At 50.0% G+C, this 15,481-nt stretch overlaps 1 protein-coding gene across 1 annotated transcript; it reads left to right on the top strand.

Annotated features, from left to right (window-relative positions):
• Nucleotides 1-737: 737 nt before the first annotated feature.
• LOC132390129 (NACHT, LRR and PYD domains-containing protein 3-like) lies at nt 738-11,921 on the top strand. The gene is made up of 4 exons (XM_059962724.1): nt 738-2,479; nt 7,367-7,453; nt 10,763-10,930; nt 11,095-11,921. The coding sequence occupies exons 1-4, from the start codon at nt 738-740 to the stop codon at nt 11,201-11,203; spliced, it is 2,106 nt and encodes a 701-aa protein (XP_059818707.1). The 3' UTR covers nt 11,204-11,921.
• The last annotated feature ends 3,560 nt before the right edge of the window (nt 11,922-15,481 follow it).

Here is a 15,481-nt window from a genome sequence, read left to right as displayed (position 1 = left end):
TGACACACTGTGAGACCCCACACACCTGACAGGGTCCTGACACACTGTGAGACGCCACACACCTGACAGGATACTGACACACTGTGAGACCCCACACATCCCTGACAGGTTCCTGACACACTGTGAGACCCCACATACCTGACAGGGTCCTGACACACTGTGCTCTCCCCATACATCCCTGGCAGAGGCCGGACACAGTGCATAACCCCACACACCCCGACAGGTTTCGAACACAGTTTGAGATCCCACGCACCCCACCCACCCACCCACAGTTCATGTTCTGATCAGCAAATCTGCTGCTTTGTATTTTGATTCAGTGATGGTGGGAGGGGAGCGTGAGCTGTGATTCCCCGACCTGTTCCATTGACAGAATGCCCACCACCTTCTTCTCTATCTCCATACGCCACATCAACACAAGGGATTAAAAGATACTTCCTCAGGAGCAATAATATCTGTGGCAGTAGTGAGATGTTGTCCAGTACGGGACAGTTGGGGGTCAGTAAACTGCCAGCAAAATACTCATCTTCACAGCACAGTTAATGTGGAAATGTGATGATCTGGTGTTTATCTGGAACAGGCCTCTCTGTCCTGTCAGAGGTCTGTTAATCAAATTTACTTTACTGTACGAACAACCATTGACAAATCCAATTAATGCAACAGCTCTGAGCTAACTCTTGTGTGCTTAAATACTGAGTTCTGAGCTGAGGCATCTAACTGTTTGTCCACTATCTGTTCCCATGGAAGATGCTCAACAGAAACACAAGGAGACTCTGCGGGCACAAACTGAAACACTGAGAGTGAACACGATCCTGATGAGGGAGAAGGTGAAGGTTTTCCAGCTGGTTGATCGATACGCTGAGCTCACGGTCATTTCTACTGTTCGAGATCGGAGACTGGTGGAACATGAGCTACTGGCAAGAGGCAGAGACCACGAGGAGTGGAGAGAAAAACATCTCTGCGGAGAGCTGGAGAAACTTCAGATGGATCAGTTGTTCCAGAGCAGCTTTTCCCAAACTAACTCCAAATCTGGGAGTTCAGCAGTGGCCGGAGTCCCAGGGATTGGGAAAACAACAATGGTACAAAAGATTGTTTACGACTGGGCCACGGGGAAAATATACCAACAGTTCCAGTTTGTATTCAGTTTCAAATTCCGGGATTTAAACACCATTAACTGTAGAATAAACCTGAAGGAACTGATTCTGGATCAGTATCCTTACTTTGGGAATATCCTGAGAGAGGTCTGGAAGAACCCAGAGGGATCGCTGTTTATATTTGATGGTTTGGATGAATTCAATGACCAAATTAATTTTTCTGACAGTCGGAGAGACACGGAAACTCGGTACACATGCATAGATCCTGAATACAAGTGCAAGGTGTCTGACATTGTGTACAGTTTAATCCAGCACAAGCTGCTCCCAGGGTGTTCAGTGCTGGTGACCACCCGTCCCACTGCGTTACATTTATTGGAAAAGGCTGAGATCGGTACCGAAGCTGAAATCCTGGGATTTTCAGGTGAGGAACGGAAGGAATATTTCATCAGACATTTTGAAGATCAGACGGTGGCGGCAGCTGTTTTCAAACACGTGAAGGAGAACGAGATCCTGTACACCATGAGCTACAACCCCTCCTACTGCTGGATCCTCGCTCTGACACTGGGCCCCTTCTTCACACAAAGAGTCAGGGACCCGCAGCGAGTTCCCAAGACCATCACCCAACTGTACTCCTACTATATTTACAACATCCTGAAAAACCACGGCCGTGAGATTGAGAACCCCCGTGATGTGTTACTCAGGGTTGGTCAGATGGCCTTCAGAGGAGTGTCCGAGAGGAAGATTGTGTTTACAGATGGAGATTTGATCAAGTACAATCTGCAGCCTTCCCAGTTCCTGTCCGGGTTCCTGATGGAGCTTTTGGATAGAGAGGATTCTGCCCGGAGCGTGGTGTACACATTCCCACACCTGACCATCCAAGAGTTTGTAGCTGCAGTCGCACAATTCCTGAATCCAGATGGCAGAGATATTACGAAACTCCTCACTGAAGCCCATTGCGTGAGGGATAGGCGATTTGAGGTATTTCTCCGTTTTGTTGCTGGTCTCTCCAACCCAATGACAGCTCGGGGCCTGGAGGAGTTTCTGGGTCCATTTCCCAATGAAACAACCTGCCGGGTGATTGACTGGGTGAAGGAGGAGGTTAAACGCCGGAGTGGAAACACAGAGAGTGAAGCTGGTAAAAGGAGCCTCCTGAACACATTGCACTACCTGTTTGAGTCTCAGAATCGTCGACTGGCTCAGGCTGCACTGGGATCTGTGGAAAGGTTTTCACTCACTGGAATGACACTGACCCCGATTGACTGCGCAGTCCTGTCTCATGTCATCGGACTCTGTGATACAATAAAACAGCTCGACCTGGAGAACTGCCACATTCAGTGTGAAGGAATCCAGCGGCTGGGACCCGGGCTGCACAAGTGCCAGGAGTTGAGGTAACTTGATTTATCTCTCACTCTGATCTGTGAAACTGTTCCATTGTGTTGTTTCAATGTAAAGGAATTTTAGTAAATTTGTAGTAAATCAGATTGTGAAGAATTGTGACAAATGCCCAGGGGATCAGTCAGTAATTCCCCAAGGACGGGAGGGTTCTGTGGTTCCTTGTGAAGGGATATTGGAGACTTCATCAGATCAGTTAACAATGACCATTGGTTTAATGGTAGTAAATCTCAGGAATGGCCGTGTTTCTCGCTGCCTGTTACACGTCCATTGACAATGTTCCTTCTCACTGTTACTGACACCCAGACGGACACTGACTGCAGCAGGTGGGTCAGAGATTCACACCCCCTTCCCGGTGAGGGACAAGAGACCGTCAGCAGACTGTCCCAGTGAGAAGGAAAGAAATACCATTGTGAGATTGTCCTCCCACTGCCCTTCCCCGTGTGTGACTTTGCTCACTTCCAGATACGCAAAGAGCGAGGGCGCATCTACTCTGGGTCTCTGTTCAGACCCAACACACACATACAAAAAATTTCTGTGTCCTCTCGTCTTGTAGGATTATCGTTTACCCTTGGAATCCTCCTGTGGGACTTCTCATCCCAATCTCCCTTCCATTCTTTGGAATCTCGCCCCCATCCCCATTACTCCCGTGGACTCTCTATTACTCTTTCCTCATCCTCCTGTGGGATGTCTTGTCCACACACCCCACCACCCGTCCTGTGAGATCTCTCTTCCCTATCCCCCTTCCTTTGGTGGGATCTCTCCTCCCCATCCCTCTTCCTCCTGTGGGATCTCTCTTCCCCATCCCCCTTCCTTCTATGGATTTCTCTTCCCTATCCCCCTTCCTCCTGTGAGATTTCTCTTCCCCATCCCCTTCCTCCTGTGGGATCTCTCTTCCCCATTTCCCTTCCTCCTGTGGCATCTCGCTTCCCCATCCCCATTCCCCTTTTGCTTGTGGGAACTCTCCTCCCCATAGAATCATAAAATCATAGAACACTACAGCACAGAAAACAAGCCATTCAGTCCTTCGAGTCTGTACCAAAACCTTATTCCGCTAGTCCCATTGACCTGCACCCAGTCCATAACCCTCCAGTCCTCTCCCATCCATGTATCTATCCAATTTATTCTTAAAGCTTGAGTCCACATTTTACACATCAGATGGCAGCTCGTTCCACACTCTCACCACCCTCTGAGTGAAGAAGTTCCTCCTAATGCTCCCCCTAAACCTTTCCCCTTTCACGCTGAAGCCATGTCTTCTCATATTTATCTCTCCTAATCTATGTGGAAAGAGCCTATTCGCATTTACCCTGTCTGTACCCTCATAATTTTGTAAACCTCTATCAAATCTCCCCTCATTCTTCTGCACTCCAAGGAATAAAGTCGTAACCTGTTCAATCTTTCCCTGTAACTCAACTCCTGAAGACCCGGCAACATCCTAGTAAATCTTCTCTGCACTTTTTCGAACTTACTGATATCCTTCCTATAGTTAGGTGATCAGAACTGCACACAATACTCCAAATTTTGCCTCACCAATGTCTTATACAACCTCACCATAATATTCCAACTCCCATACTCAGTACTTTGATTTATGAATGCCAGGATGCCAAAAGCCTTCTTTACAACCCTGTCTACCTGTGACGCCACTTTCAGGGAATTATGTATCAGAACCCCCAGCTCCCTCTATTCCTCCGCACTCTTCAGTGCCCTACTGTTTATCGTGTATGTCATACCTTGATTTGTCCTTCCAAAATGGAACACCTCACACTTGTCTGCATTAAATTCCATCTGCCATTTTCTGGCCTATTCTTCCAGTTGGGTCAGATCCCTCTGCAAGCTTTGAAAACCTTCCTCGCTGTCCACAACGCCTCTATCTTAGTGTCATTCGCAAACCTGCTGATCCAATTTATCACATTATCATCTAGATCATTGATACAGACAACAAACAGCAATGGTCCCAGCACAGATCCCTGGGGCACACCACTAGTCACAGGCCACCAGTCTGAGAAGCAATCATCCACTACCACTCTCTGTCTTCTCCCACTCAGCCAATTCGAATCCGGTTTACAACCTCTCCATGGATACCTAGTGACTGGATGTTTAGAACTAACCTCTTATGTGGGACCTTGTCAACGGCCTTACAAAGGTCAATGTAGACAACATCCACAGCCTTTCTTTCATATGCATTCTTGGTAACCTCCTTGAAAAACACTACAGGATTCATTAAACATGATCTACCACATACAAAGTCATGCTGACTATCTTTAATCAGCCCTTGGCTGTCCAAATCCTTGTATATCCGATCACTCAGAACACCTTCCGATAATTTACCTACTACTGATGTCAGGCTCACTGGTCTGTAATTACCTGGTGAACTTTTGGAGCCTTTTGCAAACAACGGAACAACATGAGCTACCCTCCAATCCTCCGGCCCCGCACCCCTGGCTGAGGACATTTTAAATATTTCTGCCAAGGCCCCTGCAATTTCTACACAAGTCTCTCTCAAGGTCCGAGAAAATATCATGTCAGGCCCGGGGGATTAATCTACCTTTATTCACTGTAAGGCAGCAAGCAGCTTCTCCTCTTTAATCTCTATATGTTCCATGACACTACTGTTTGTTTCCCTTAATTCCATATCCGCTATGCCAGTTTCCTGAGTAAACACTGTCGCAAAAAAAACTGTTTAAGATCTCCCCCATCTCGTGAGGCTCCACACAGAGACGACCACTCTGATCTTCTAGGGGACCAATTTTGTCCTTTACTATCCTTTTACTCTTAATATACTTGTAGAAACCCTTCAGGTTTACCTTCACATTATCTGCCAAAGCAACCTCATGTCTTCTTTTTGCCTTCCTGATTTCCTTCTTTAGTATTTGCTTACATTTTCTATACTCTTCAAGTACCTCATTTGTTCCTTGTTTCCTATAGCTGCTAAACACCTACTTAAGCAGATCGCCAATATCCCTTGAAAACCAAGGTTCCCTCTGCCTGTTAACTTTGCCTTTAATCCTGGCAGGAACATGCAAACTCTGCACTCTCAAAATTTCACCCTTGAAGGCGTTCCACTTACTGAACACATCCTTGCCAGAAAACAACTTATCCCAATCCACTCTTCCCAGATCCTCTCTCATTTCCACAAAATTGGCCCTTCTCCAATTCAGAATCTTAATTGGCGGACCAGTCCTATCCTTATCCATAATTATCTTGAAACTAATGACATTATGGTCATTGGACCCAAAATGTTCACCTACACATACTTCTGTCACCTGACCTGTCTGGTTACTTAATAGGAGATCAGGTACTGCACCCTCTCTCGTTGATACCTCAATATATTGATTTAGAAAACTTTCCTGACACATTTGACAAACTCCACGCCATCTAACCCTTTCTCAGAATGGGAGTCCCCGTCAATATGTGGAAATTTAAAATCCCCTACGATTATGACTTTCTGTTTCTTAATTTGGTGTGCTACCTCTCTACAGATTTGCTCCTCGAATTCTCTCTGACTACTGGGCGGTCTATAATACAACCCTATTAGAGTGGTCACACCTTTCCCGTTCCTCAGCTCCACCCATATGGCCTCTGTAGACGAACCCTCTGGGCTGTCCCGTCTACGCACAGCTGTGATATTCTCCCTGACTGGTAATGCCACTCCTTCCCCTTTCATCCCTGAAACATCTGAAACAATGGAAACACGGAACATGAAGCTGCCAGTCCTGCCCCTCCTGCAAACCAAGTCTTACTAATAGCAATAATGTCGATATCATCGTGCCAATCCACGATCTAAACTCATCTGCCTTACCTGCAATACTCCTTGCATTGAAATAGATGCACCTGAGAACATTTCCATCACATACAAACCATTGATATCTGTCTATACAAGCAGTCCTCGCATGACCCTTATCCTCCACCACCTCACTATCTGCTCTAACACTCTGGTTCCCCTCCCCCTGCAACCTTGTTTAAAACCCCCGGAGCAGAACTTGCTAACCTACCGACAAGGATGTTAGTCCCCTCTAGTTCAGGTGCAAACTGTCCAATTCGAACTGGTCCCACCTCCCCTGGAAGAAATCCCAATTGTCCAGAAATATGAACACCTCCCTCATGCAACAGCCCCTCAGCCACGTATTTAGCTGCATTATCTTCCTATTTCTAGCCTCACTGGCACGTGGCACGGGTAGCAATCCTCCTGTGAGATCTCGCTTTCCCATCCCCCTTTCATCCTCTGGGCTCTCTGTTCCCACTCCCCCATCCTTTCAACTGTTGGATCTCTTCTCAGCATCCCCTTTCCTCCTATGGGATCTCTCCTACTCATCCCCCAACCTCCTGTTTGATCTCACTTCCCCACCCACTTCCTCCTGTCTCATCTCTCTTCCCCATGCCCCATCATCCTATGGGATCTCTCTTCCCCATTCCCCTTCCTTCTGTGGGATTTCTCTCCCCCATCCACTTTCATCCTGTGGGATCTCTCATCCCCATCCCCCTTCCTCTGGTGGTATCTCTCTGTCCCATCCCCCTTCCTCCTGTGGGATCTCTTCCCCAACCCCCTACCTCCTGTGGGATCTCTCTTCCGCATCGCTTTAGCTTAGGTGGGTCTATTTCGCTGTGTCCCATTGACATTTCTGCATTTCGGTCAGAAACACTTTTCTCTCCATTGGGGAATGGGACAGTATATGTGGGGTTTAGAGGGTCACACCGACAGACGAAATTACCGACATTGGGTAAATACACTGGAGCTGGGCAGTGAGGGACATTGACAGTGATGGGAACTCCGATCAGTGATTTACTGGACAGTTTAATGTTTCCTGAAATATCCGAGTGAGAGAAATTCCCCCAGACCCACGGTTTGAATCACTTTGTTTATCAATCTGTCTGTTTGTGTTTAGACTTGGGCATAATGAACTGGGAGATTCAGGAGTGAAACTGGTGTCTGCGGCTCTAAGGAACCCGGAGTGTAAAATACAGACACTGTGGTAAGTACCAGACTGTGGGAGATTGTGTTTACAGTCACTGGGTGTCTGACACTGAGAATGAATGTGATCAGTAGACACATAGAAAACATACAGGACAATACAGGCCCTTCGGCCCAGAAAGCTGTGCTGAACATGTTTCTACCTTAGAATTACCTCGGTTTTACCCATAGTGCTCTATATTTCTAAGCTCCATGTAACCATCCTGGAGTTTAAAGTTTTCGCCTCCAGCAGCCCATTCTTAAAACTATGCCCTCTCATGCTAGCCATTTCAACCCTGGGGAGAAGACTCTGACAACCTACATGATCAATGCCTCTCATTATCTTGTACACCTCTATCAAATCACCTCTCATACTCCGTCACTCCAAGAGAAAAGGCCGAGTTCACTCAACCTGTTCTCATAAGGCATGTTCACCAATCCAGGCAACATCCTTGTAAATCTCCTCTGCACCCTGTCTATGGTTTCCACATTTCACATCCTCCTCCTCGGAGATTGCTACCCATTCCTCTTCTACCTGTGGGATCTTTCTTCCACATCCCCCTTCCTCCTGTGGGATCTTTCTTCCACATCCCCCTTCCTCCTGTGGGATATTTCTTCCACATCCCCCTTCCTCCTGTGGGATCTCTCTTCCCCATCCCCCTTCCTCCTGTGGGATCTCCACTCCCCATCCCTCTTCCTCCTGTGGGATCTCTCCTCCCCGTCACCCCTCATCCTGTGGGATCTCTCCTCCCCGTCCCCCTTCCTCCTGTGGGATCTCCCTTCCCCCTCCCCCTTCCTCCTGTGGGATCTCCCCTCCCCGTCCCCATTACTCCTGTGGGATCTCCCCTCCCCGTTCCCCTTCCTTCTGTGGGATCTCTCCTCCCCGTCCCCCTTCCTTCTGAGGGATCTCTCCTCCCCGTCCCCGTTCCTCCTGAGGGATCTCCCCTTCCTGCTGTGGGATCTCCCCTCCCCGTCCCCCTTCCTCCTGTGGGATCTCCTCCCCGTCCCCCTTCCTCCTGTGGGATCTCGTCCCCGTCCCCCTTCCGCCTGTGGGGTCTCTCCTCCCCGTCCCCCTTCCTCCTGTGGGGTCTCTCCTCCCCGTCCCCCTTCCTCCTGTGGGGTCTCTCCTGTCCGTCCCCCTTCCTCCTGTGGGGTCTCTCCTCCCCGACCCCCTTCCGCCTGTGGGGTCTCTTGGCCCCTTCCCCCTTCCTCCTGTGGGGTCTCTCGGCCCCGTCCCCCTTCCTCCTGTGGGGTCTCTCCTCCCCATCCCCCTTCCTCCTTTGGGGTCTCTCCTCCCCGTCCCCCTTCCTCCTGTGAGGTCTCTCCTCCCCGACCCCCTTCCGCCTGTGGGGTCTCTCGTCCCCTTCCCCCTTCCTCCTGTGGGATCTCGTCCCCTTCCTCCTTCCTCCTGTGGGATCTCTCCTCCCCGTCCCCCTTCCTCCTGTGGGGTCTCTTCTCCCCGTCCCCCTTCCTGCTGTGGTATCTCTCTTCCCCATCCCCCTTCCTGCTGTGGGATCTCTCTTCCCGATCCCCTTCCTCCTGTGGGATCTCTCTTCCCCATCCCCTTCCTGCTGTGGGATCTGTCTTCCCCATCCCCCTTCCTCCAAGATGCTATGGTAAAAGAGATAGAATTGCGATCACTATCTCCAAAATGCTGTCCCACTGAGAAATCTGACACCTGACCAGGTTCGTTTCCCAAAACCCGATCAAGTACAGCCTCTCCTCTTGTAGGCTTATGTACATATTGCTTCAAGAAACCTTCCTGAACACACATCACAAACTCCACCCCATCGACACCCCTCACTCTAGGGAGATGCTAATCAATAGTTGGGAAATTAAAATCTCCCACTTCAACAACCCTGTTATTGTTACTCCTTTCCAGAATCGGTCTCCCTATCTGCTCCTCGATGTCCGTGTTACTGTTGGGTGGTCTATACAATACACCCAGTAGAGTTATTGACCCCTTCCTGTTCCTAACTTCCACCCACAGAGACTCACTCAGACACAGACAATCATTTATTTTATTCATCATACTCCTTGCATTAAAATAGACACATCTCAAACCATCGGACTGAGTGCCTCCCTTCTCTATCACCTGTGTATCCTCCCTTTCACACTGTCTCCAAATCTGAATCCCTGCCTCCTGCTCCAATTCCTCGGCCACGCGTTTATCCTCCACCTCATCCTAATCTTATTCTCACTGTCATGTGGGACAGACAGTAATTCCGAGATCACTACCTTTGAGGTCCTGCTTCTCAAATTACTTCCGAACACCCTGTACTTTGCTTTCAGGACCTCTTCCCTTTTCCTACCTCTGTTATTGGCACCAATATGTACCACGACCTCCAGTTGTTCTCCCTCCCACTGCAGGATATCTTGGACGTGATCAGGAACATCCTGGCCCTGGAAACTGGTAGGCAAACTACCATCCGAGTTGCTTTACTGTGTCCACAGAATCGTCTGTCTGACCCCCTAACTATAGTCCCCTATCTCTGCTGCCATCCTCTTCCTTTCCCAACCCTCCTGAGCCACAGGGCCAGACTGTGCCAGAGGTGCAGCTGTTGTTGCTCCCTCTCCAGCAGTACTCGAACCGGAGTACTTATTGTCAATGGGAACAGCCACTGGGGTATTCACTAGTACCTGCTTCTTGCCCTTCCCTCTCCTGACTGTGACCCAGTTCCTCGGTCTCCCGTGGCCCCGGTGTGACCACCTGCCTGTAACTCCTCTCTATCACCTCCTCGCTCTCCCTGACCAGACGAAGGTCATCGAGCTGCATCTCCAGTTCCCTAACTCGGTCCCTAAGGAGCTGCAGCTCGACACACCGGGTGCAGATGTTGCCGTCCAGGAGGCTGGGAGTCTCCAGGATCTCCCACATCTGACACCGAGCACAGAAAACCAGCCTCACACACATACTCTCTGTCTGTATTGTAAACAGATAACCTACCTCGCCTCGACCCTTTATCGCCGAATCCCCGTTGAGTCAAAGCCTTCCTACTCTGTCTCCCGCTCCTCTGACGCTCACTCTGTAAATCTGTCTTCCTTTTAAACTCTTCTCGCTGTTCCCACTGGCCGACCTGCTCAGTCGTGCTGAAGAAAATATCAGTAATTGTGTTACTGATAAACACTGGGGATTTGTACCGTCTCCCGTCTCTCTGTGTCCTTCACCCTCACTCTCTCTCATCTCCAGACTGTGGGAGATTGTGTTTACAGTCACTGGGTGTCTAACACTGAACATTAATGTGATCAGTAATTGTGTTACTGATAAACACTGGGGATTTGTACCGTCTCCTGTCTCTCTGTGTCCTTCACTCTCAGTCTCTCTCATCTCCAGGCTGAACCGTGTCGGTCTCACAGATTCTGGTGCCGAGGATCTCGCCTCCGCTCTCAGTACAAAACCATCACTGACGGAGCTGGACCTGAGATCAAACTCTCTGACAGACGGATCTGTCCCCGCTCTCCGCCGCCTCATACTGACCCTCCCGAGTCTGGAGCGGATCTGGTGAGTGTTTGTGTTAATGTTCAATGTGATAAAATATCAGCGGATCCGCAGGTTTTCTGGTGATATTTGTCTGTGAGAGTTGTTGAAACATTAACCCCGGTCCCCTGTTACTGACACTGTTGTGTGATCTGTTTATTTCATCTTTATTCTCCCATCTGTTTCAGGCTGGTGGGGAATCGGTTCAGTGAGACCGGGGAGAAGGAACTGAGATCTCTACAGGAACCCAGACCCGGACTGAGAGTGGATCTGTGGACATTTGGCCGATTCCTTTAACCTTTATCTTACCTGGAACCCAGACCCGGACTGATGGCGGATCTGTGAACCTCTGAATGTGTGAACATCCCCGCCCGCGGGATGGGGACATTTGGCCGACTCCCCGCCCTCCCCTTTAACTCCCGCCCTTACCTTTAACGGCCGCGCGCCGGGGCTGATTCCCAACGGTTTTAACGGACCCGGCTCGGGCCTCGCGCTGCGTGCGTCGATCGGAGCGGTCCCGCAGTGACGTGTTTCCGCCTGTTGTCCGGCGGGACAGCTTCCGCCGGAAGTGCGTGTACGAGACACCGACGTGACTCCCCGGGGAATTACCCGGACAGGAAGAGCCCGGGGTCCGGGGCTCAGTCTGGGACACTGGTGTCCCGGGGTGGGGGGTATGATCCCGGGAGAGAATCCTTTTGCCCCCTTTGATGAGGACGGTGCATTCGGCAGCCTGGCCGATATAATGATGTTAAATGGACAAATCCCTCGGCAGTGACCCTGGATCTGTAGCGATCCCGGACACGGCCCAGAAGTGTGATTTTATAATCATCGGTTCCCCGATGCAGAGTGACGGTGAGAAACGGGACTGATTATTCAACCGGTCACTCCTTGTCGCCGGTCAGTTAATTGTGTGTGACTGTGAGTGAGTCGGGAGCAGCTTATTTATTCCCGCACGTCAGCAGCTCACACATTGTTTCATTTACATTTGTCATAATGGAATCAATAAACCGCTGTACCTTCCTGTCTTGGTGCCGGACTCGAGTTTTATTTGAGGTTTCTGCTGCCCCCCGCACCCTGTGCACTGCAACAGTGGGTCGGAGCTCCTCTCACTGACACAGTAGCGTCTCAGCTCCAGGCTGAGAGAGCTCGGACTGGCAGAGTCCGGGTAGAGCATTCCACAAATCCACCACACTCTGGGTGAAAAAGTTTTTCCGCATCTCTGTTCTATATGGCCTACCCCTTATTCTTAAACTGTGGCCTCTAGTTCTGGACTCACCCATCAGCGGGAACATGCTTCTTGCCTCCAGTGTGTCCAATCCCTTAATAATCTTATCTGTTTCAATCAGATCCCCTCTTATTCTTCTAAATTCCAGAGTATACAAGCCCAGTCACTCCAATCTTTCAACATATGACAGTTTCACCATTCCGGAAATTAACCTTGTGAACGTACGCTCAATAGCAAGAATGTCCTTCCTCAAATTTGGAGACCAAAACTGCACACAATATTCCTGGTGGGGTCTCACCAGGGCCCTGTACAGCTGCAGAAGGACCTCTTTACTCCTATACTCAATTCCTCTTGTTATAAAAGCGAGCATGCCATTAGCTTTCTTTACTGCCTGCTGTACCTGCATGCTCGCTTTCACGGACTGATGTACAAGAACACATAGATCTCTTTGTACTTCCCCTTTTCCTAACTTGACTCCATTTAGATAGTAATCTGCCTTCCTGTTCTTGCCACCAAATTGAATAACGCATTTATCCATATTAAACTGCATCTGCCATACATTTGCCCACTCACCCAATCTGCATTCTCATAACATCCTGCTGACAATTCACACTGCCACCCAGCTTTGTGTCATCAGCAAATTTGCTAATGTTACTTTTAATCCCTTCATCTAAATCATTAAAGTATATTGTAAACCACTGCGGCCCCGAGTACGAGACGGATGGGGGATGGAATACCGACATTACACACGGAGTGAAGCTCCCTCCACCGCATGCCATTATACACTCTCAGGGTCAGACACAGAATGAAGCTTCCTCCACACCATCACATCACACACTCCCGGGGTCAGACACAGTGAATCTCCCTCAAAACCATCCCATCACACACACCCGGGGTCAGACACAGAGTGAATCTCCCTCCACACCCTCCCAACACACACTTGCAATGCCAAACACACAGTGAAGCACCGTCTGCACCATTCCATCACTCAATTAATCCCACCCTGCAAAAACTCATTTCAGGGAAGCAGGCACCATCAATTTGCGGGAGACTCCCGGAACTCCCGGGAGAGGTGGGATGTCTGCAATAGAGTAGCTCCTTAGCGGCCAGCCAGCTAGTTTAAATAGCGTTAGCTGTGCTATTGAATGAATGACAACTGTTACACTCATCAGTGATTTAATCCACCATGAGCAACAGAAAAGTCTGTTTCAAATAGTGCATCGAGCAACACTGTCATTATTTTTGACCCCTATTTTTGACCCGGAACTTCCGGGTGAGATGGGACGTCCGACGCTTCACTTGAAATGGCCGCTGGGGAGGGAGTGGCGGTTTTGGTAGATGTGAGCACAAGAGAGGGAGGGACGCGCTGATTTAAAATGGGCGAATCCTTGGTTGATGTGGCCGCCAGGGATGGAGTGGGACTCTGAGTTACAATGGCCACTGTGACACACAGAATATATGGCGAAGGAATATTCGGTGCCCATGGATACAATCCCGGGATCGAGTGTGTTATTGATTGTAATAACAGTATTTTAATTTGTGTTTTATATTGTCTTGGGCGTTGTACATATGTTTTAAGTCCAATAATTTTGTCGTTGAATAATCTAATGTATATATCTGAGATATTCACACATACACATATACATGTGGGTTTTGGTGAGGAGGGTGAGGGGTTTGGGTGGAAGAGGAGTGACGGGACGAGGAGTGGATTGATGAAACTGTGAGCGTGGCGAAGTCACTGACTGAAAAGGGGACGGAAAGGGAAGGGGCAGAAGTCCCTGTCACAAACTGGTGGCCGACATGGAGAAGATAGAGACGGGGTGAGGAGGAGTGAAACGACAGGAAGGGAGCGGGACTGATGGGACGGGAGGGAGTGGTCTGATTGGACAGTGTGGGGAGTGACGTTTTCAATAGTGGAGGATCAATGGGTGGTGACCATTTCCTTCACAAATAAGACGAACTGCAAGAAAGGGGGCGTGTTCGGAGACAAGGGGGAGCGGGGGAGTGGTCTGATTGGACAGTGTGGGGAGTGACGTTTTCAATAGTGGAGGATCAATGGGTGGTGACCATTTCCTTCACAAATAAGACGAACTGCAAGAAAGGGGGTGTGTTCGGAGACAAGGGGGAGCGGGGGAGTGGTCTGATTGGACAGTGTGGGGAGTGACGTTTTCAATAGTGGAGGATCAATGGGTGGTGACCATTGCCTTCACAAATAAGACGAACTGCAAGAAAGGGGGCGTGTTCGGAGACAAGGGGGAGCGGGGGGAGTGGTCTGATTGGACAGTGTGGGGAGTGACGTTTTCAATAGTGGAAGATCAATGGGTGGTGACCATTTCCTTCACAAATAAGACGAACTGCAAGAAAGGGGGCGTGTTCGGAGACAAGGGGGGGAGTGGTCTGATTGGACAGGGTGGGGAGTGACGTTTTCAATAGTGGAGGATCAATGGGTGGTGACCATTGCCTTCACAAATAAGACGAACTGCAAGAAAGGGGGCGTGTTCGGAGACAAGGGGGAGCGGGGAGGGGGGTCGGGGACGCGGCCAGGGCTGATGAGACGGAGAGTTGAGTGTCCCAACCGAGGGAGAGGGGAGCGACTCACTCAACGACGGAGGGAAGGGAGTGGATGAGGGAGCAGAATTTCCCATCAGAAAATGTTCACCACTCAGGATGTGGTGGATGACGGGAGAAAGGGCAAGGGGCCAGAGAGGGTAAAGGGTGTCAGGAGTGACGGGGTGAGTAGGGGAGTGTCTCACTGGGTAACAGAGAGAGAGAAAGAGGGCGATGAGGAGAGGTGAAGACTGGCATCGCAAAATGGCAGCCCCACCCTGCGTACGATGCAGAGCATCGAGATGGCGGGGGGAGGAGAGCGAGGGGAGGGAGGGAAGGGGTTTGCGAGTGATGGGATGGGAAGGAGGGTGACAAGATGGTGAATGTGAGGGAGTGGGAAGGAGGGTCTGACACTGTCACACAATGGCTGTCGGCAGAAGGTTAAATGGAGAGTCAGGAGATCGGGCACCGAGGGGAAGGAGAGGAGGGATGAGGAGTTGAGATTGAATAAACAGGGAGGGAAGTGAGTGGAAGGTGAGGAAAAGGGTTTGCCCCATTCTATGATGCACGGAGAGCGGTTGTCAATGGTAACCATCACAAAATGGCCGCCAGCCAGGGTGGGATGGGCGGTGATAGAGGGGACAGAGAGCGGAGTGTTTCAGGGGAGACGGGAGCCGAGGGTGGGACAGGGCGGCTCTTAACAGGGGAGCAAGAACTGGGGGGTTCCCACGGGGGAGGAATGTGACTCCGGGAAGAGGCCAGCACCGTTACCCTCCTCTCCCCTCCTCAGTCTTGAAAGTCCT

Source organism: Hypanus sabinus, unplaced genomic scaffold (assembly GCF_030144855.1).
Source record: "Hypanus sabinus isolate sHypSab1 unplaced genomic scaffold, sHypSab1.hap1 scaffold_780, whole genome shotgun sequence".
Taxonomy (NCBI): domain Eukaryota; kingdom Metazoa; phylum Chordata; class Chondrichthyes; order Myliobatiformes; family Dasyatidae; genus Hypanus; species Hypanus sabinus.
This window is presented reverse-complemented; position numbering and strand designations above follow the sequence as displayed.

Excerpts from the sequence above, each read along its gene's own strand:
- LOC132390129 (XM_059962724.1), top strand. The coding sequence starts at position 738 with ATGGAAGATGCTCAACAGAAACACAAGGAGACTCTGCGGGCACAAACT. Across the intron at positions 2,480-7,366 it reads CACAAGTGCCAGGAGTTGAG|ACTTGGGCATAATGAACTGG; the intron begins GTAACTTGATTT and ends GTTTGTGTTTAG. Across the intron at positions 10,931-11,094 it reads CCGAGTCTGGAGCGGATCTG|GCTGGTGGGGAATCGGTTCA; the intron begins GTGAGTGTTTGT and ends CATCTGTTTCAG.